Consider the following 23,553-nt stretch of genomic DNA (forward strand, 5'->3'; position numbering starts at 1 on the left):
AGAAAAATAAATGGTTCTACAACTTTTGAGAAGTGGAGATGTAAGCCTAACTTTTATTGCTCAAAGTGGAAAAGAAAGTGGGGGTAAAGTGGAACCCATGCCTAGGCCAGAAACAACTATCCACTGCTAATGTCCTAACGTGCTACAAACTAATGTGCTACTTTAATCCCATTACAGTTACAATTATGTAATTACAAATGTTCTCAATTATCTTAACAGCAGGAAGAGAGAAATAAGAAAAGCATCAAACTTGCTTCTTTCATCCTTTGCAGCTTGAAGGTTGAAGAAAACGGTGGCGCGGTCTGGATGCGGACATTACTTTTACTTGCACAAAAGGACGAGAGGTCGATGGCAAAGTGAAAAGTGCATCCAGGACAGAAACAACTACATTACAGGTAGTAAAGAACAGGGACCCCTACATAATTTTGCCATATGGGGGCCAATAAAGTATTGCGTTGGCACAGCAAAAACAGAATTTCCAATTTTATTTTGCTGTTGTCAAATATAGGTTACCTGAAAAATATGGCAAAAAAGAGAGAACCCAAAACTGTGCTAATGCTCATAATGAAGACTCCGGCTCACCAACGTTCACCCATGCTAACCAACTCTGTGATGATACAGTATAACATTGACAACAACTGTGACTGTGTAACATGCACATTTAAAGTGCATACATCATGCTTGATGACATGGCTAAAGACTAGATATAGCACCCTGTTTTTTCTCATTATTATGAAGCCTATTTGTATTTCAGTGAGGGTTAAAGAGGGTTTCTTTTAGCAGGTGAGCTTCTGTGCTACATGTTAGGCAGCCAGAATATGTGCAGTTACAAAACTTTCATATTTACACACTGTTTAACATGATTTTAGCCTAGATGGATACCAATTAGCTATTTAGGAGGAATCATAATCAGCAGCATTGTTTCATGTATTTAATTAAGTATGGATGGGAATAGAAGTTTTCCCCAGGCTGAGAAGAATCTGGAGGTATATCCATGATGACGCTGACACTGTGTGAGCACTGAGCAACACCCGCCCTTTTGCACATGGACCACACAAAGGTCAAGTGTGTGGTGGTGGCTGTCTGATGAATGCATTGCCTGCTTTCCAGGGGGGTGAGAGGAAAAAAGGGGGAAGTGGCTTTTCAAAGGTGACCACATTTCAGTAGAGATGCGATGTTAAAAATAAAAAGCAATAATCGTTCTTTTCCCTTTTAAGGCTAAAGCTTCTTTCAGCTTTGGTCCAGCCTCAACACCTCTACAGGGTTATATAGAAAAGGATCTAAGACTATAAAAATATTCAAAAGTGCCAGAGTTAGTTAAAACAAACAAGGGCTATTTGCAGATCCCGATAGCCCGAGATCGGATTTGTTTAAAATATCTCACTCTATCTTTTTCAATAACGTTTTAAATTTGGTTACAAACTCCTGATGTTCCTATGGGTACCTTGTTTTTCCTTCCCCTCATCCCTCCTTTCTCTCGCTCAGCTAATGAAGGTCTCGTAGCCCACTGTTATTAAAATTACGCCCTTGCCTCCGATATTAATTGGGTCCATAATAAGGAATGCGTCAGATTCATTATTTAATTGCAAGGGCACATTTGGAATACAGTTTCTGAAATGTATTTTTAATGAAAAACACTACATCCTGACCTAATCATATCAACCTTATTCTATCTAATTAAGGATGCAAAAAATCATTAGAGTTGCAAAATATTAGTTTCAGCTCTTTTGGGCTGCTCCTTTGCTCGCTTTCATGAATATATTTTTTCCCTGTCTATGATAAATAGTTAATGAGGGAAAAATGACAAAAATTTGCATGTAGTCAAATTAGTCTAATAGGGATATGTCTTTGCTGAGTTAGGAAAGTGACCCTTTTCATAGGAGAAACTGTTACAATAATTATGAAATAATGGTAAGGCCCATCTTATTTTGATGAAAAATGGTCTGCTTGAATAATGTAAAAATGTTAAAATGCAATAACCCTAAATTTTCATCATACCAGAGAACGTGTTAACGTGTTAGCATTTTATCAGTTTAATAACATCAAATTAGGTATAATATGAAGTATGCTGTAATTGTTACCATGGAGGGGGATATGCAGTAATGCAAAGATGATTTAGCAGTGCACCACAGCAAGAGGCCATCAGCTGCTAAATGAGGCATTTTCTTAATCACAAACTTTGGGGATGTAATTTCTTTTAAAGTCTCCAAACAACGGAAGGCTCAATTTTCTTCCAATAAACAGGTCCATCACCATCCCATTAATGGCGGTGTAGTCACCTCTCAGAACAGGGGTTGCATTTCATTAAGGCATGAAGACCAATAAACAACAACAAAAAAAGACTTTAGAAAAAGAATAGCATTTACACGATTACAATTATACTATCTAGTTTAGCAATGTAGTGTAAAACCGTTTAAAAAGTGTATTTTTTAGGTCCTGCTGATGCAAAATGTATTCCTCAGTTTCTCTCACTTTTGTAGCTGAGTTTTTGTACAATTTTCTATCAAGAAGAATCCAGCTTTTCAAAGGTATCCATTCCCCTGTGTCTGGCATGTCACAATCGACATAGTTAAATACTTTGTTTAGGAAAACAAGATTTTGCATACTGTTTTGTCTCCGTGTCTCCTGTTTCCTGTTGCACATCCTGTCTTTTGTTTCAAAATAAAGTGTAAATACAGATTTAAAAAACCCCAACAAAACATTGCATCATTGACAGGAAGACACAAGTTCTAATGCCATGTTGACACAACCGGCAACAAGCTCACTTTGTTGCATCGTTCACCGCTGAGGTTTTGTTCCGTCTCTGCCTGTGGGGCTCTGTTGGTTGCTGCTTCACCCTGTTATTACTACCCTGAAGAAATTCCGGAATGTTTAACTTTGCTTTATCACATGTCACACCTGTCACACGGCGACAAGTGCCAGGTTTGAGATAGCAGCTTCATGTTGCCTTTTTCATTGAAACAAAATTCGCTTTTCCACAGCGCTGTGAACGCAACATAATGAATGCAGTCCTGCTTGTAGTGTAAACTTTGTTAGGACACGGTTTGACGCGGCTTTGATGTGTAGTCATTCAGATATTAACTGCTATGACCCTCAAAAACTACATTTTGGTTTGGCCCACGCTGTTTTAGTTCTACAATTAGACAAAATAATGCATCACTTCCTAATACGCAGACCATCTTTCACCACAGTCCACTGCAGCTTCTCATCCCGTTGCCGCACATACTTGTTTGAGAAAAGAGCAAGGGAGTTAATGAACATGGAGAACATGTAGCGAGCAGTGTGCTACTAAAATACCCTACAGAATAAATTAAAGGGGGCTGCAGTTTGATCGCTGCATTCTATTTCCCTTATCTCAACAAGTCACATTTTCAATCACTATGCAAAGATTTTACATCAGGGGTAGGCTTTGTGCTAATACACTGCCCTCTCCTGTGCCACCATCATCGACCTACACGGGGCTGGGCCACATGCGTCATCCTCTCCCCCGTGATAGTAATTTCATGGGGACAAGCATTTATTTCAGCTGCCTTAGATGATTTCGAAATGTCCGCAATAAGGGAATGCCCACTATATCTCACACACGCCTTCCACTGTGTGTGTTGATTGAGCAGTCTCTCTTTAATGAAATATCTTCGAAAATTGGTTTCCACAGACTAATCAGGCTGCCTGTTAGCTGAGTTTCTGTTTTGGTAATTATCTTGTACTAATTAGAACGGAGCTAAAGACCTCTGAGATGAATTCTCAGCTTTCTCAAATGTAACTAAAGAAAATTTAATGATATAAAATGAACCTATTCTATACATCCTCTCCAATGTAATATCTCCTTTAAAGTGACCAGTGAATGCTAACCCTGTGTTATCTTGGCTGCCTTTAAATGTTTCTGTTAGTGCCTCACTGATCTCACCCAGCTCAGCACTTTCACTGAGCACCTGCACCATGGCAGAAGACCTTATTGGTTACAAACACCACAGTTAATTCCTCCCCTTTGACCAGGTTAATTGAAAAGACTAGTATCATTAGCCCAACAGGTCACTATTGGTTTAATTACAATGCAATTTATTTAGAGACAGCAAAGGAGACCAATAATGTATTTACCTTGCGCCTCTCTCCATTGAACCCTCTCCACTGCTCTGCTTTCTTGACAATGTAGCTCAGTTCCTGATTGGACAGCTCAAGGTCTTGAGGCAGAAAGTACACCCCCTCCTTCGCGGTGAGTCGCTGAAAGACATCCAGCATGCGACCATCATTGTGGAGTCTGGAAGGTGTGTGGTGAGAAAAGAGAAAAGATTTAGAAATGTAAGATGGAGCAACAAAAACAGACTGACTGGAGATCTTAGAGAACTAAACACAGCCTTTTGTAATAAAATACTGCACTGCATTCCTGATACAAAAATATAGCTTCATATCTACATTTCAGAGTTCTAATTTTTTAATTGCTGGTGGCAACTCAAGACTGATAAGAAGCTCTTTGAGCACACGAGAATATGCCTGACAGTGGCACGAGATTTAAAAAAATGGCGACTTGCTATATGAGGGTAGTTAGTCTGCAAATACAGCAGATATTAAAGAAACACAGAAGGGAATGGGAACTTTGCAATGACAGGGAATGATGACTGATAAAGTATACAGCGGTAACTGTACTGCCCACCACAGACCTAGTCATCGTAAAGCCACATCTGGCCCTTTGGTTGTCCCTGGCCAGCCCATGTTTGGTCAATCGGATTCAAATGTAAATACATGCATCATGTAGTGTTTCACCCATTAAACACTCTTCTTTTTAAAAACAAAACAAAACTGTATAGCTTCACTATAAATGCACTGGAACAGACAGTGATGAGAAATGTCAGATCACGGTAATAAGAAGAATGACTGATGCAGAATGAATTTGGAGTTTTTGACAGGCCACGGACTTCCAAGTATTTATTTACTGAAGTCAGTAAAGCTATGTCCTTAGTTTTTGTCGAGCACATTGCTGTGTTTAAGAATTACACTTTGAATTGCCATTATGAGACTAAACACACAGAGAAATACAAGAACCTGACTGATGCAGCCTAGAAACCTTTACTGGCAAAGCTGCAAAAGCAACAAAGACTTTTTACTCAGATTTACGCCTTAAATCATCAGATTTTACTGAAGCAGTATAACACAAACACAACTAGTGAGTGAAAATACTCGATTATGTTATTTTTTACAAACACGTATGTATATCAATTTAGGAGTCACTGGCAATTAACCTGCTTTACCACTGACATATGAGAACATGTTGCTTGTTTCATTGCCACCAAGAACCAATCTTTTTTTTTTTCTTAGTTTGTTATTAAGAATATTAATTGCGTTCATTAAATCATGGTTGCTGGTTGTAAACAAGTGCACGTATGAGAAATGGAGGCTGGAGGATGGTGAACAAAAAAACGTTTCCACTGTTGCAGAAACATAAAATGCGGTGCGTAATTAAATATATAACGTTTATTATTTCATAGGTTACTGCAGTATATGCCCTCAAAAGTTCCAAGAGCATTTGAAACATCACCTTTATTCACACATACCTAAAAAAGTTCGTATGAAACCTATTTTTGGTTCCAGAATACAGACGTTGTGTGGATCTGCAGCTTGCAGAAATGCACAGGGCCAACTTTTTATTCTGACAGCTGGGTTGGATGCTCTATAAAAGTCTAATACATCAATTGAAACAGCAAAAGGAATCAAACAAATTGGCCTGTGAGTGGGAAGTATTTTGTGGACACAAGCTGAGTGTAGAAATGTCTGAGTTTGGCTGGGTGTCTGCGTGGTTGCACAAATATTAATGTGTGGGAGTCGGATCCTGGGATTTTCTTCAGTGTTAATGCTGGGCTTCAAAGATGGCAGATACAGTGGACGTGCTGGTTGCAGATGCGTCTGGAGAGCCCGGCTTGAGTCACAAGAAAATTTTCTGCCCAGCAGAAGGCATATTGATTCATACCTCCACATGAGTACACATCACCAAAATGCTATTTTTCGTTTGCCACATGCAGCCAACCCCTAAAAAGAAACACCATGTCTGTAAACAAATGTCTTGGCTGACCATCAAAACCAACAGACCTTGTGCCCTTCCACAGAGATTCTAGCCTGTCAGAGGGTAATCAACTCTCAAATAAAACCAACATCAAGGAGGCAAGGATTTATACAAGAAGCTGGTACGGAGCTTTGAACTCAGCATCATTCCCCATTGCTCCTGGGAGTGGGATGTTTGTAGAATCTTGACCTCAGACACAGGAATAGCATGCATTCATTTTAATCCTACACTTGAATTGTGCTTCTCATTCATTTATGCGGTTTCTCTCTTGGAGGAATTCACCATCTTTGCATCTCCGAGCTTCAAAAAGGGGTAATTTCTTTGGTGTGGAAAAGGCCTGAATTTAAGTATGTAATTCTTAACCATGTAGGTTGTGATCTGGATGACAAGGCTCATGGCAGGTCTTTGTTTAAGCACAAGGTTCACGGGTTGATGTCAGTGGATGAAAGGGTCAGAGAATAAAACACAAATGATTTGTCTTTCTAACGTATACGTTAGTATTATCTCACCCAAAGGTTTTTCTCACTTTGGTTGCTACGTAGTGTAGTGGTTTACACATTTGCCTAACAAGCAAAAGATGGGAGGTGACATCTTTGGGGTTGCATCAAGAAAGGCGTTCAGCGTGAAAACTGCTCAATCAAACATGCAGAGATACCCACTGTGGAAACCCTTAGTGAATAAAGGAGCCGTCAAAAGTAGCTTAAATGGTATTTCTCAATTTATAGAATGTGTGATTTATTTTAAAGGATCCTATCAAACTAAATTTAATGGAACAAAGGTTTAGTGGGAAAAAAGATACCTTCTTATCTTATCCCATCAAAAACCAACTTGCAAACTTGTCTAATGAAGAATGAAAACTGATAAAGAATTGATAAAACAAACACTTGTAGTAACTGAAAGTTTTTTTTCTTCCTACAGTCTTGCAAGTATGTTGATGGAACTACCACTGCACTACTACTTTTATAGCCGCTCATTTTGGTTTCCATAAAGGGTCAAAGAATACAGAGGTATTTTACACGTATTTTTGCAGGCAGTGAATAAAAGCTTCCTAAATGTAATTAAGAAAAAAGGATAGCAGTCCATTCTATCTATACATACGGCCTGGAGCATATTTTTTAGAAATAGGTCACGGTCTGTGTCAGAGCCCCTTCCTTGTAGCCAATAGGAAATTGTAACCCATAAAATTATCAGCCTTGCTTCAGCCTCGTGGCCTACATTCAATACAAACCCGTGTGGCTGCTGAGTGGCAGAAGTCATTATTCCCGGCTGCTGTTTTAATATTGTCCATTTAGCCTGATCCCGATAAGCGTCTCGCTCACTGAAATTAGATGGCACCCTCTCCTTGGCCGCCAATCTCAAACTGATTAATTCAATAGGCGTTTTCTTACATTTTAAGCTGTTAATGGAATTTGGTCGTATATTAGAGTGAGAGAACACACCTTAGATGAATACTGAGTTACACTATTCAGTAATTTATCACCTGCCTGCCTTTAAAGTGAGTCCTATATTGCAAAAAGTCTGTCAAATCAAATGCCTTTGAATGTTTGAGAAAGAGCAGTGTTTGTTTTGCCTGGGCTTTCGAACTAATCAGCAAACGGTCTATAGATGACATGAAAAAACCATCCGAGTTGCCAAATCACAGTGCAGGCTAGCAACCAAATGTTTCAACATGGCTGACCTCAATCTGCAAGACATGAGTGGAACACACAGTGCATTAAGATAGAGTATGTGAATTCATCACCATCCGCACGCCGTCCTTTTCAATATGTATGAAACCTGCAGTGATCCCAACCATGCAAAACACCCAGCCTAATCGGATAAAGTAAGGGGGTTCCATATTCACGCTATATCAAAACACATCTAACTTTTGAATTAGAAATGATTTCCATTTTCCAGTGAATTGCAGCGAATGGTGTGTTCAGGCAAGCTAGCTGTGTGGTGCGTGTGTATATTCCTGATTCTGTGTTTAATAAGTTTGTGTATGCTTGTGGATGTGAGCCTTTGATGCATAACTGCATCAGCAATTCCCTGCAACTATAAATTCAAAATAAATTAGATCAACATTTGTTTATATTTTTGGTTTTTTGGTTTACAGTTTTTTTTTTTGTGGACAGAAAAGGTGAATAAATACTTGATGAAGGTTAGAACAAGCAGGATGGTAACATTTATATATACTGTATTATTATTAACTGGTGCTTTACAATATCAGGTTGGTGAGTGTCGGTGCATTTTAGAAAATATCTTCCTGTTCAGAGCCTGTAGCAGTCTACAGCAGTGCTCATATATACCAAACTTTCCCACAACAGGTTTCAATACGTGCCACTGGATGGCCTGATAGTAGAGAAGTCTTTAATAATTGAAACGCATCAATGTGGTGATGCCTGCCAGCATTACTACACACGAGTGGAAATGTATAGAAAGTCAAATATATTTCTAGATCTCAAGACATTTTGACTCATGAATTTTTCTTTAGTGCAAAAGCATTTTGTATGTGAGGGTTTTGTGCCTTTACACAGCTACTTTGATCTGTAATGCACATGTAATAAGCCTCACAGGCCTGGAGACCAGTCAGCAACCCCTGTCAACCTCTAGTCCTTAAAGAAAAATGTTATATTTCCGGTTAGCAAGTGGTTGCTGGAAGTTGCTGTGAAAGAAGAATACAGTCCTACACAAGAAACCTCCTTATGATTGTTTTGTTGCTAGCAGATTGCTGTTTTTACCTGCAGTTTGCAAGTTTCAATCAAGTTTCACTACTCCTCGAGGAGCAGTTGGCCAGTGTTTGTAGGCAGGTAGCGGACTTCCAACTATAGGTGGCCACAGCTAGTTGCTAGCTGTACTTTAGCCGTGTGATTACTACCGACCAAAGCAATTATAAAGAGATTTTTAATGCGGAAACCTATTTGCAACCACTTCTTTACCACTTGTTAACAATGTTTCCTCAAAAACAGGTTGTCAGGGGATCACCGATTGGTCTCTAGGCCGGTGTGACTGAGACCCAAAGAAACCAATTTCAGAATGTCATCTTTCTTTTTTTACTAAATGGGGAGGAGGTAAGGTTTGGACGATTAAGGGCTGGTTGTGCATTTGTGTGCTGTGGGTTGTGGGGGTGTTATAGGTTTTACTGCAGTGGTTTTATTGTCCCAGCTCACTTCAGATCAGATTGACCTGCATGTGGCCCCTGAAACAGAATTTAAGGCAGACTTATTTGTGGGTGTCTCTTAAAGATACTTTGTATTTAATGCCACAGATACAAGTGGCATTAACAAGTGATATAACTTGTTTTCAGATTCAAAACAAAGTTCTTGTAGATGGTTGACTTAAACCAAGCCAGCAAGTATTAAATAAGTTTATTGTACATATTATATACTAGGAGCATACCTAAAACAGAAACAAATTAACATTCAAAAATACATTAATTTTATCTCTAAAATAAGAAGAAAATATTTAGTCTACATTTCAGATTTATTTTAATGTTAATGCCAGTTGCTTCAAAACATTTTGTGTTTAAGATAATGTAATTGTTTTCTTGCTATATTTGGTATTCTAACCGTGTATCTCACCTGAGCAGGTACATGGAGAGGATGGTGATGGAAAGGAGAAAAAGGACGGCATAGAGGAAGAGAGTGATGATCACCCCCGCTGCACCTGATTTGTCAGCTTGATAGAAGTGCCAATAAAGCTTGGCAGCATCCCCCACTGGTGTGTCAGGGCTGTAGGAGAGGCGCTAAGGAGACAAGGATTAAAAATAAATAAATAGTTTCCTATAACTGTGGATGCAGAAAATCTCCTTTTCTAAATGAAGATCACAAGACAGTTCACGGATTTTCTTTCACATATTTCAAAAGTCAAAATATAACAACGTTTTCTCTCCCTTTTTATGTTTAAGTTGGTGCCTACATTAAACTGCAGCAAGAAATGTCCAGTCACCTTACACATCTAACCCACTGCCAAAAAAGACACCCATCCAACCTTGCACATTTTGCTTCTCACCCTCTCTGCACTCTTTTTTTTGTAATCTAAAGTCACTTTGCCAAGATAAAGTGAACTCCTATTTAAAGTGCACAAGTGTCCAAGTTATTTTTAAGTGACTTACCCCGAGGATGGCGTCCACTGCAAAGACTGCCAGGGGGTCGAGGACTGTCCACACTCCCTGAGCCATGATAAACTTTGACGTGAAGGAAGGGAGTGAGCCAAATATCTGTTGACAGCCCCATCTGATCAGAACCAGCAGGAACGTTATTGCGTTCAAGGTCAGGGGACCCACCACCACCATTGCCAGCTCCTCCCGGGTGTGGAGTAAAGAACTCTGGTACACGAGGTCCACCGTGTGTGCGTGGAAGTGGAATCTGGTAAGAGAGGAAAGTGTCAATATGTGTGTACCATATTTGTGTTTGTGATGCTTTGCAGCTCAAGGGCAGCTGTTTCCAGCAACTCCATATACTGTGTTATAGTATTTGTGGCTAATTCACTCAAATGACTTTGATGGCATTATAACTGGCTGTTGTTAAGGAAACCTTTATACTTATTACTATCATAAAAGACACTAAAGATGCAAAGGACACTGAAAGTAAGAGTATTACCACCTTTGCAGATACATGGCAGAGCTTATCCAAGCCTCCTGTTGTACGTTAAACTCCCCATTTACAGCAAGCCTCATGAGTTCCTTAATCTTCCCATCAGTCAGGAGGAGGTAGAGCCAGTGGTGGGAGAGGAGGGGTCCAGTTTTCTCTCATTAATTTCCATCTGATTTGCTCCAAGAGTCAAGCATCTCTCGGATTCTGTCCATTAATCTGACAGTAGAGGTCCATTGGTGTTTCATCTGAAGCAAATCTCTCAAGAGATTCAAGCCCCAAAAAGTCATTTCAGAGAACAGAGATTACCTCTCTGGATGACCGGTAAAGACATGAGACTTGGATGTGTTATTTTTTATATTTCCAGACAAAATCATAAGTAAAAATCTTAAAATCTCTCTCAAATGCTTCCTATTATTTTGCCACAAAATAAGAGACATTTTGTGCTATAATTAAAGTACGTTTAGTTAAGTACAACTTTGACATACTTTTTTTGTCCTTGAAGAATGTGATTTATGCTGCACTCTACTTCTGATCGCTCTTGTATTTAGCAGATTACAGTGAAAAACATCTTTAATAAACACAAAAATATTATACTGCTTATGCCTGCATCATATGTTTGCTTATAATTCAGGGATATTCTGAACACAAGATGTTTAGTACTTTAGACCAGTGTATTACTGCTTTGTAACTTGAGTCAGTAAAAGAAAAGAAGAGAAGAAATGAAGCACTCATAGATAACTGTAGAAGCACCGAAGGCCAGGGACTCTTGCTCCTGGGGTCTCTTTGCAGTCCGATGGTGTCCCAGGATGGATTATGGGAAGGGAGAATGCAAAAACAAACAGACACAAACGTAGAAAGGAAGAAAAAGGAACGAGTGTGAGATATAAGGGTGAAGCGAGGTATGCCTGTCATCATGCTAACCGCTCGACTGTCACTTAGTCTCTCTCTCCCTCCCTCTCAATGGGCACCACCAGCTCTGACCATTGCATGGAGAGAGAAATGCTTGGAGGGAGAGCAGCAGATTTGGACATGTGGAAGTTGTCATCCAGCGTTGACCCCCTCTGTTTTCACATTTTTGTTTTCTATCCGCCCCCTCAGTCCATTCTTTTTTCCTTTTTTTCCACTCAGCCACATTTTTTTTCTTCCTGCGCTCTCCTCCATCACTTTCCATGATGTTTGCGCCCCTGAGTTATTGTAATAAAAACCTGGTTGTATGCATGTTTGCAGCCAGCCCTTTTATTGTGATGAATTAAATCAGCACCATATGCTATTCCAATGTGATTTAACAGTTCTGTGGCATCTTATTGCTGTTTATTATCAATGCTGCGTACCAAATAATAACAATAAATTCCTTCCAAATAATGTAGCCTTTTGGGACTTAAAGCTGTGTGGTGAGCAAACTCCCCCAGCAATGGTTTGTTAATATTGAGAAAGTCTTGTTAAAATGTTAATGGGGGGATTCCAAACAGATGATCTGGGTGTATCAAGCCTGCATTTGCCAACACACACACCAAGACACACACAGCACATCCTCATCCTCTCAGCTTGTTGTCCTCTCCACATCCTATTTTCCCATAACTGTACACCGCATGAGTGCGAGCCTACACACAGGTCATGTTATGTGTGGCCATGCTAATGAATTTACAGTATGGTAATATGCTACTATTATCTGGTATGTGTCAGTCCTCCATTTTTATTAATGGATTTATGTCAGCAGCAATGTGTGCGCTCGAAAAGTTTTGCGCGTCTGTGTGTGTATTCCTGCGATCCTCTTCCATGCATGTGTGTGCGTGCAGGGCAATATCAAAGGAAGCAAACTCACTTGTTGACAGGAACTGCTATGGCCTGGAGGTAGAGCCACTGGCTGCAGTAATGCAGGTAGAGCCTCAGAAACCACATCAAAGCCAGCAGCAGTATAATGAGGCCGAGCTGCTGAACGGAGCCATGCCAGCTACTATGCAGTTGTTGTTGTTGCCGCAGCAACGGCAGGCCCAGCTCAGATGGCAGCATGGAGAGAGCCAGACGGGCTCGGTCAGACAGACACGGAGGACAGGAGCCAGGTCCAGTCAGTTGTGATCTGTTTTCATAAGAGGAGGATCACACACACTGTACATGACCATCTGAAGTTTTCTCTTCACCATTTCTTTTTTTTTTTAGACAGTAATAATATTACTCAAGTATGTAATTATGTGAGTTCATTACTCAGATTTCCTCGAATGAAAGCATTTTAATGTCTTTTTTTCTCGATAATTTTACATCACACTTTCAGGCTGCATGATTTAAACTCACGGTGGATAAGAACGTTCATGCACAGGTGACCACATTAAGCGAGATTACTGAAACAGAACAAAGGTGTTGACTTTGTTCAGTCGATTTGGAGGTTATGGCAATCACTTTGAATAACGATGCAAATCCTTCCTCCTCTTTCTGTTGCATACTATTCAGAAGCTTATTTCCATCATGAGAGCCATGCAGTAAACATTAAAGGTAGGGAAATGTAGTATTCAAATTGGCACACACACGCATACAATTGCCAACATATACACAAGTGCTCTCTCTTTTTTTTTCTCTCTCTCACTAACACACCAAAGACACGCAAACAGATAGGAATCCCTTTCAGCGGTGCTCAGCTTCCCTCAGCACCTCTGCCTCCTATGTGCCGCCCTTTGTCAGGCCTGCTCAACTATTCCCTTTCATAAGGAGTGCACAGATGGAGCAGTGGAGGCAGGAGCAAAGGAAAGGAAAGGAAAGGAAAGGAAAGGAAAGGAAAGGAAAGGAAATACCCTAACATAAAAACCTGACATTTCACATTTGTGTGTAGGTAAATTAGGTGTGCATTTACAACATTCGTTGACTTTTATCCAATATAGTTTGCGCATGTCAACAAGCAGTGATAGTGATGACTCCTAACATTCGCCTGATAGTAATTAGAACAAGACTTAAAGTAGGTGTTTACAGTAGAGCTATGGTGAGGATCACACAATGTGACTTAAGGCCTATGCCTGTGGACATCCCCATGTCTCACCACTGTGTCCCAGAGCACAGTTGGAATTCACTTTGTAGTGTGTATCTAGGGAAAATGGTACATTGCCTAAAGACGAAAAACCGAATCAATTGTATTGCTCTCTCACCCCCATTACCAAATGTGGGCTAGACTTGCATCAAAATGTACCAGTGCATTGTGTTCCCTGCTTCTACTAATACAAAAATATCGAGCCTCACATAGTTTTGTTTGAAGCCAGAGATAATTTTGGCCGTCGCTGTGAGGTGTGAAGTGTGAAATTATCTCAAGTTGAATCAAGTTTCCTCAGTGGAAGCTATTTAGAGCAGTGGTATATTTCGCTGTACATGTGGGAAAAGTTGGAATTCATTGAAAAAAAAAAAGTGCTCAGTCAAGAGTTTGCGCTGATAAATGTTCGAGCTTGGCTGAAATAACATTTAGCCCAACAGGATAAATGTGTCATGAAAGTCTGTTATCACTCAGCTCTCTGTTTGAGATCTTAAACTAAAGTATATTCCACTGCGAATAAACTGCATGTTTCCTGTGTGAAACCACTGGTTGCTCATGCACACAGAGTAAATATATATATTTATTCAGCCAAAGTCTTTGTTTACTATCACTGAAAAAGATCCAATTCAGTGCTTTTATACAAGATTTGGAGTTAAAACGCAAAGAGAAAGATGATGTCTTAGCAAACGCATCTCACGCTTCTCCACAAAAGCACTTCCAGCTTTATTGCAACTTCCCTGTGTTTCACAAAAATGCTCTCCACATCCCTGTAAACGCAGTGTGTCGCAGACACAGGCGAGATGCTACCCTGTCAACTGGCATCGCGGAAAAACAGCAAATACAATCTGACGTCCATCTTTCATGTAATGAAGATATTGATGATGCATGAAAGAGGAATATTTTTAGACGTCTTCACGTAGCGGCCCCTTCTAAAGGAAACCGGTAACATGATGTGAAATCTGTTATCCCGACTGAATTGATTTCATTATGGCACCTCCAATTACAAAAGTATAATACAGAAAAATAGGGGAAGGCAGCGGGCGGACGTGTGGGATTTTTATCTCGCAGGGATGAAGGATGTTTCATTTCAATATCACAGCCTGTCCTCTGAATGGCTGATAGTATGTGGCATAGTGGCCAAGTGATGAAACCAACCATTTCAACAGGCATGCATGGGACATAATACTATATTTTAATTGTAGTTTTAATGCTTTTGTGAAATCTGGGCCAGAAGCTGTTTGCTCATTATCTTAGTTTTGATATGTTTGTTGTTCATACCCGTGTCATCAAAGCATATTGCAAAAGGACTCATCATCCACTCCAAACCTTTCCTGAGTGTGCCAAGGCCTGTAAATCAGATTTAACTAGTGTGTTTCTGTCAGAAGCATCTCTTGGACTGGTTTTCCCAGGCTGGTGTCCCTTAATGTTGTACGCTATGACAACAAACAGACGCTACGCTCTTAAAAATAGCACAAAGCGAAAAGCAAGTAGTGACATGCATTATACCTTGAAGACGGCACGGGTAATACGAGATGGAAGGGTGGATGGGGGGAGGGAGTACAGTGGGGTGTTCCATTTAAAATAGCACACTTATGGTGTGAAGGCTCCAGGGCTGTAGGGAGTAAAGGTAACCCACAGATTCCCTCTGCGTAGCCCCGATGGCTTAAACCCTCCAGTGTCAGACCACTTAAAGTCTTGGACTTATCCCTTTATTCGGAGGATTAAGATATTTTCTGTCACTTTCTTATTTAGGCCACCGGCATTGTTTTTAAATGCACTAAAACCACACTTCTTTTCCCACCTAGTCGATGAACGGTTTGCTGTCGGGGAAACAGAGAAAGCAAAAAGCAAAAAAAAAAAAAACCCCACTGTGAAAATAGACTTAAGAGATTGACAGATAATGTAATTGTTTTCTTAGTGGCCCAGATGCATAAGTGTTGTGGTGATTATGGAAGTGTGATTATCTCTGTCAAGAGATAGGACTCAAGATACCACATCTTTGTTTATATTTCATTTTTGAAGAACGCTGATAATGAATTTGTTTTGAATTAGGAGAGTATCTGTCATCTGTCCTACGTGCGTTACACAATCAGGTCTGAGGCGTTACTCGGGCTTGGAACGTGGTGAAAGGTTTTTGGTAATCTGAAAGAAACTTATAGGTCACCTTGTCACCTGTGTTGGCAGTACCCATTTGATACGTCAAGAGCTCAGAGGGATTGCTGGCTAATGACGGTTGCACACACAGGTAGTGGCAAAAAGCGTTTAACTGGAATAAAACAAAGAACGCTGTCTATCAGCCAAGAAAAGAGAGAGCAAGTAACTCAGAGAACAATTAGTGAGGGGATAACTGTGTATTCAAAAGTGGTGAGAGCGTCCAGAATAAAACTTGTGTTAAAAATTTTATTGGCATTGTATATGGGCATCAGTATGCTGTCAGTGTAGATAGTTATGATGGGGCATGTAGAGGGGAAGACCTAAGCAACTAGAGTCAACAAAGCTGAATCAAAACATACCACAGGCATCACATCCAAAGCTGCGAGACTACTAAACACCTGTATCACTTCAGTCAGTCAGTCAGCCCAGCAACAACAGCATCCAGCATCACTGTCTTAAAATACAACAAAACAAACATAATATGATAAACAAAATGAATAATAAAAGTAATAAATCCTCTTTTGCTTTAGATCTTAAACTAAATGGCCTTTTTGTTTCAATGTTTCATACTTGTGTAATGTTAACCAACCATTGCTCACTCTGGGCATGAGATATCTATCATTTTGTCAGAACATTGTTACATTTTACAAGTTGTTGGCACCCAAAAGTAGTTGGGAGCGCTTTGGCTTCTTTAGACTAACTAATTTAGCCTGGCATGCCACCTGCATAATCACTGTTACACACAAAGTAGACATACCAAGGCACTCCCTGGCCTCCCACAGCTGGATACTCCACAAAAACGGGTCCCCAACAGATTATTACTTGTTTCAATTGAATCGCTGCCAAAGCCATCACTGCTCCAGCTTCTTATGTCTTACTTTTCATTTAACACTTTTTTCTTTTTGCATTTTGTCCCTGGAAACCAAAGAAGTGGATTTTATCAGTTATATTTGAATACTAATAATTATTTTGATATTTGACTCTAGTGCAAGTGATCCTGAAAAGCTTGAAAAGTTTTTGAAGCTGTTTTGCATCTCATGGAAGAGGTTTCTTCAGTTCTGAAGGAGATCTATAATGCGAGTGCAAAAAAATCACAATAAAGAATTACTAACTAAAGCTGCCAAATAAGTTTCAGAAGTTTGTGTAAATAAAATTCACATGTATGCATTTCAATTATGTGAACAAACATATTTATTTTTAAATTTTATTCATGCAGAAGTACAGATGTTTATTGCAGTTCTGGCACTGAAGCAGTGCTTTGCACAGGTGGGCCAAATATAATGCACGAAGCTTACAAAGTGGAAACCATAAAGAAACACGCTCCCACAAGATGTATTAAATGATAATTATTGGTTTCTAAGCTGGTATCATTTTCCAAAGCACCTCGAACGTGTATGTGTGTGTGCACAATAACAACTTGGACAGAGCATCTCTCCGTGCCTGTAAGGCTTTTAGATAATTGAGTCATTTTATATCATCTTGTGAGAACTTTTATTTATACAAGGAAAAAAAAAGAATCAGAAAACATGAAAAAAAAAATGCATCGGACATAACTTTGTGCTCACTCTTTCTCTTGCACTCCCTCCTCTCATTTGATTCTTTTCTTTGCTTTATTTGTTCCAAGTGAAATTACCTTAACATGTTGAGGTTTTATAAGCACATTTATTTATTTATTTATTTTGCAAATCTGCCAAAGAGTATACACATACCCTAAATGAGCTTCATTGACAAAACTGGAGCACAGTGGCAGGTATTTGGAGTCCACTGCCATGTAATAAAACCTGTACACATCACAATTAAAAATCAAGCCAATTACTTGCAACTAAACAGAATTTATGGAGAACAGAATTTTAAAAAGTAAAAATATCTATGCTACATTTATAGATGTGAGGTATAGAAACAGCTCTACAAGTCAAACCATGTAACCATCTCATATCTCATATTTGTGGATAAACTATTCTTAGATCATGAGCCATAATTTAGCATCGTGACTCTTGCATTGCCTAAACTCCTCCTGCAAAAACATTTTGGCCTCCTCGCACACATTGGAATGGTTTAGATGCATAAATGAGGTAGCTGTTTCATTGCTGAGCAACATGTGGCGTTTTTATGGAGTGCCTGACTTAGCACGAGAGGGAATTAAAAAATGGAAATGGCAGGTCCCTTGGTGCACCATAAAGTACGGTGGAAACATTTCAAATGCAGATGCACCTGGGATGGACAAACACATACTGACTTTGCGAGCACTATACACACACACACACACACACACACGAATGGTGCAACTACCACCACCCTGGTGCTCAACAATGAAGAACAGGTTGTTGTTTTCTCGCGCTCTCTCTAAAGTTTTTTTTTTTGGGGGGCCTGAGAAAATACAGTGCCAGTGGATGTGCAACACAATAAGCGATAAATGCAGAACAAATAAATGTTCCACATCCATCCATTCAGCAATCTGTGTGAGGTGTACGGGGACGGGTGCTGCAGAAGCTGAGTATGGCCCCCCAGAGAGTTGCATCAGTATTTAAATGGATTTCACTTTTTTGACCTTGCTTCATAACTGCAGGACATTGTCACCAGAGAGATAGAGACAGGATGGAGAGGGAAAGATGGAGAAAATGAGAGGCAGAGACGTGAGATAAAGACGGAATTAACAGGAGGGAGGGAGAAGAAGAAAGGAAATAATAAAGAGCTATAGAGTCTAACTGTGCGGGTACGCAGAGATGAATTAAGTGAGTCCTAAAGACAAAAAGCAAACATGATGTTTGACTTGAAGACGTGGCCTGAAATGCCTTTTAGAGTAGGAGTGTGGCATCTGTGACTCTCAAACCACTCTTCTGTTTTTTTTTCCAATCCCAGGCTTTGTTACAATACATTACCACTAATGGGGGCCAATTATGTTCACTGATCTAATGTTTTGTTATTGATTCAAATGCTTCATTCAAAGGAATCCAGCCTCAACACAAATATGGATTAACAAAGATCATGTTTTTTTATAGATACTATAGCCGTAACTGTCTCCAAGCAAATATAAGAAGAAGGTAAATGCCTGTCAGGCCTGCTCCACCTTTGTTCGTTGCTGATAATAATAGCTAAAACGTGTGCAGATGACATCATGCATATATATATACAAACGCTGCAGTGTGCAACTGCAACTTCTGATTACATCGGCATCCAGAGAGCTTGTCAGTTATAGTATCAGAGCTGCCTGTCAGTAATATTTTCCTAAGAGTTCACATTTATTTGCACAGGACACAGTCCATTAGTGCATGTTTGTGCTACAGTGCATTGGCTGTTACATAGCTGCATGTAAAACTTGTAATTTCTGGAGGAGTTATGTGTTTATATAACGCTGGGGAACTAGTGATTAGAGATATAAAAGAAAAAAGGAAGAACGTAAGTTAAGTGCCACCTCTGGCTTAGCTCTATTTTTTCAAGTGCACACTAAAGGCGTCATGCACAAATCATATGCGATCACTCATATATTCTTACATATAGCTCCTGCCACTTTTCAGTATCTGACACCTCCCCTCTTTCCCACGTGTCAGTGTGAAGCGCATTCATTTGACCCAGACCACCAATGGGACTGCAGTATGCGCCCACTGATGCGCACCATCAGTGTGAATTAACCTATCATATTGCAGTGTTAGCCTGTCAAGGATGTGACAGCTCTGATTTCCATAAAGGAAGCGGCATGTTGATTTTGCGAGTATGCGTCTGTGAGATCTGAAAGTGACCCAGGGCACGTCTGGCCACTAAAAAAAAACCCCTAACATGTGCACTCGGGCCGTGGTAGCCAGGGGCCACTCTTTCACACATGCAAGCAGGTACTTGGGCATGCAGAAGCGCAGACACTTCCCTGCCCTCTCAGTACAGGAAAGAGCCCTGGAAAGCGCTGGAGAGTTAGGGGTGACTAGCACCACCACGTCTCCACCCACTTATCCTACCAGTATTACATCAGAATTTATTGACCCTTGCACAGAGTTGTGATTCGTAGATGCAGTTTGCAGAGGATTGACAGCCTGAAACTGGGTGTTATTTCAGGTGTTTTTCTGCCTTTTTTCTGTACACAACTTCAGGCTCGGCTTTCTTTCTCTCCACGACAGTTACTGGTCTTTCCCAGGCGTGTGACACTGCGGGCTTGCACGTTACCCTTGTTATAAACACGTAAAATAGAATAACACTTTACTTGGAATCTTATACTTGAGCGAGGAAACATACTCAAACAGATGGAGGGCACAGAATGATAGAGACACAGAGATACACATCAGGGAACGCTCCTATAGGCTCGGTTGGGGGAAACGGGTGGAGAGGAACGTTGGTCCCCAACGAGGCGAGTTAACTGGGGGAAATTAGGTCAGTGTGTTCCCTCTGACTCCACAGCAAGAGCAGGCTGTGCATTTGTCTGTGTGTGTGTGTGTGTGTGTGTGTGTGTGTGTGTTTTCCAGTGCACCTACAGTATAACAATGCACCACTATAGCAACATACTGTGCTACACAATCAAGGTCTGCTCCTGATTTCGTGTGTGTGTGTGGATTTGTATACCTGTTTGAGACTTATTAGCATATGAGCTACTGTGCTACCAAAAGTTCAACCTAACTTTAATCTACTTCACTGTCACCGCAGTGGCTTCTTCCTTACTTGAGTCCAGACTTAACGGTGGTGTTTAATAGCTGCAGCAATAACAGCTGAAACTGTATTTATTATTATTCATTCAACTTATCTAACTGAGACGACAAACAAGCATGTAACTAATCATGGCATCATAATTAGCAGCAAAATAGTTCAGATTATGAAACAACTACATAAAGGTTAAGCGGCATTTATCCCCAAATGACCAAACAGCATTTTGTAATAAAAGCTTTGGGGACAGATGGGGACAGTTCTGCAGCCAGTTGTCCTCCAGAGAATGAAAATGCTCTCTGCTACCTTCAACACAGCTTTGTCTTCACTCTCGTTCTTCATGTTTCCCGATCAGGACGAGTCACACATACTATAATTGATATGAGATTTAGGGGATATATTTCAGTGTAATTAGAATCTTGATAATTGGACTAATTAGATCTAATTGCTATATGAGAATGACTTTGATTAAAACAGGTTTCTCTCCTCAAAACGAGAGTAGGAAAAAAAACAGTTGGGTGACATTGATGAGGTATAATACTACACTATAGCATGTGGTACACTACATAGGAAGAGGGGTTTTTCCAGGTATATATTATCAGATAAAAACTAATAGTAATTATAATTATTAGTAATAATTCGTCAGTATCACACGTGATGAGGTTTGCACAGGTCGAATGTGAGCTACCATTAGTATCTCATCACTGTGCTGAGTACACAAAGTGTAAAATACAGCCAAAGTAGCCTTTAAAGTGTAAAATTAATTCAGCATGTTTATCCTCGACCAAAAGCATTAAATTGGCCCGATCGAATTACAGCAGCCATATTGAATCAGGTGCTTTGATTTTGCTCAGTTCTATTCTGTGAGAAAAAAAGAGGAGTGTTGAAAATTACACTTGTAGACATCAAATAAACTGGAGGGTCGGCTGGAGTCTTTCATGCGTGTTCAAACAGATATCAGCGGGACAGTAACGCTTGACAAAAAGATCATTCCTGACATGTTTTCAGACTTTTTCATTTACCCAGAACTAATTTGCAATTGTCAATACCTGCAGTTAAAAAAAGTGCATAGCATAGTGTTTTCTTTGATTTTCGACTTCATTATTTTTTTTATTTTATTTCTATGCATTTTTAGATCACCAGCATGGAAATATGAAAGCAATTACACAAGAGAGCCTGGTCCTCACCCAATGAAACAAAGACTTTAAATAAAAAATATACATGTGTGTACTATAATATATAAACAATCATATGCATTGGAAAGATCTCCTCCCAGAAGATGTATTTTGCAGTATTTCTGTCAAAGTAGATGACGTTGTCACCATTTGGAATAAAAAAAACCTTTTACATAAAACCTCTAGAAGTTTTCATTCGTATAAACTTGGTTCTACTTGTATCAGTGTTATGTTTTTAAGTAGTTGATACATTTAAAAAAAAAGTTTTTTTTAATCCAATTTACAGTCCCACCTGTAACGCACACACAGTCTAAGCACTTGTATACAGGTCACATACATACTGCAGATCTCTTTAAGACCTTAGCCCACTTCATTCCAATTCATCGCTCTGCATTTATTTTACTTGATGAATAAAGTGCTCCTGACTGCAACACATAAATGAATGCACTATGTTAAACCGCTCGTGTGATTCTCCGACTGTCTGAACTGAATCTTACTGTTTCAAAGTCTTTGCTTAATAATGCATGAGCATCTGATTTGCACATTTGTGTCAGGACGCCTTATAAAAATCTCAATGAGCTCAGTCTCTTGTGGCTCAATAGATGGCAGTAATATCCCTCAATCACTTCAGTATGATTCCTTTCCTCAGTTAAAATACAAGAATATACAGGCAAGTGTGTGTGTGTGTGTGTGTGCATACTGTACTCGCTTGCATAGTCAAAAAATACTGTACACACCCTCTGTCTCTCACATTCGTCTACTGATGCGCATAAACACAGACACAGAGATAAAAACCCGAGCTCCCAAAATGCCAAAAGACGACGCGGGGCGAGATGACATCATTAAGGCAAAATAAATAAAAAAATATCTGTAAATAATCCCTTTTGTCGGCATCTCTGTCAGTCCTCAGGTAATGTAGACAAACCCAGAATAAGTCAAACAACACAGTGGGAGAGACAGATGAGAGACTGCTGCGTCTTTAATGTCACCGTGAAAGCCAGCACTGCCACTGTATCTTTCTAATAGTCTGATTAGGTGAGGGCAAAAAAAATAAAATAAAATTATCAGCCTTTAGCTCAAAGATACTGTAATGTGTGTGCTTGTAAAGATGAAATCAATAGCAGCAGCACCTTCACAGGGCATCAGGGAACAGCCGAGTCTCCAACTCAATACAATCCGTACCTATAACTGACAGAAATGTCTCATCTCACCGAACCCAGCAACTGCTCAGAGGTAAAAAGCGGCACTATGAATAATCGTGAAAACCATTTAATTGTGTCCCTTTGTGCGCAGTCTGCCCGGGCTCTGTGTTCATTTTTTTTTTTTTTTTTTGTATTCACTCTCCCTCAAGATAGTCTCTATGTCGTCATTTGTTGGCAGGATACGGTGGTAATCATTTGAATTCCCTCAGTATGTTCAGAAGATGTCAGGGAGTAGTCTCTGATCTTGTTTAATATGTGACCAGCAGCTATAAATTACAAACTCCCAGAAATGAGGAAACATGGGTACTTTTAAATCTCCAGGGAGCGCTCGCTTTATGTCTCTCTTGCACATACATACAGTAGACTCCCTCTCTGTCTTTACTCTCCCCCCCAGTGCAGTAATGGTAATCTCCTCCCCTCAATTTAGTTGACATTCAAATAAAAACAAATACCTGTGACTTTTCTTGTTGAAATAAGCAATTTTGCTCTCAGTCTGTTTTGATGCTCCATGGGCATGCGGGTGCTACCTAGATGCTTTTAGCAAATTTGGCCGAGGTGTTTGAAATCCGGCGCTCTGTTTGTATTTCACACATTCTTGTTTTCTCATTAAAATCAAATGCTGTGAGCCACAATAAAGATGAAACATAATTTCCACGCATTTTTGCAGAGGACTGGGAGACAGCAACAAAAAAAATTCACGGGGACATTATTGTTATAGCTTGAGCAGCGTTTGGTTTGGCTTTAAATGCGACACTGTCAC

The 23,553-nt window shown here is 39.8% G+C and overlaps 1 protein-coding gene and 1 long non-coding RNA gene across 2 annotated transcripts in view; one reads left to right on the forward strand and one right to left on the reverse strand.

The window, feature by feature from the left end:
* Positions 1 to 9,695, forward strand: part of LOC120441785 — a 45,023-nt gene extending 35,328 nt beyond the window's left edge. Inside the window, exon 4 of the long non-coding RNA XR_005614279.1 lies at positions 9,624 to 9,695. This is a non-coding gene — a long non-coding RNA (uncharacterized LOC120441785). The remainder of the gene's footprint in view (positions 1 to 9,623) is intronic.
* The window catches only part of ofcc1 (orofacial cleft 1 candidate 1), a 77,946-nt gene that overhangs the window by 19,994 nt on the left and 34,399 nt on the right, over positions 1 to 23,553 (reverse strand). Inside the window, exons 18-21 of the mRNA XM_039617186.1 lie at positions 12,452 to 12,706; positions 10,149 to 10,401; positions 9,616 to 9,779; positions 4,099 to 4,258 (exon numbers count right to left, since the gene is read on the reverse strand). Of these exons, the coding sequence (XP_039473120.1) occupies positions 4,099 to 4,258; positions 9,616 to 9,779; positions 10,149 to 10,401; positions 12,452 to 12,706 (832 nt within the window). The remainder of the gene's footprint in view (positions 1 to 4,098; positions 4,259 to 9,615; positions 9,780 to 10,148; positions 10,402 to 12,451; positions 12,707 to 23,553) is intronic.

The sequence above is a fragment of the Oreochromis aureus genome, linkage group 9 (genome assembly GCF_013358895.1).
Source record: "Oreochromis aureus strain Israel breed Guangdong linkage group 9, ZZ_aureus, whole genome shotgun sequence".
NCBI lineage: Eukaryota > Metazoa > Chordata > Actinopteri > Cichliformes > Cichlidae > Oreochromis > Oreochromis aureus.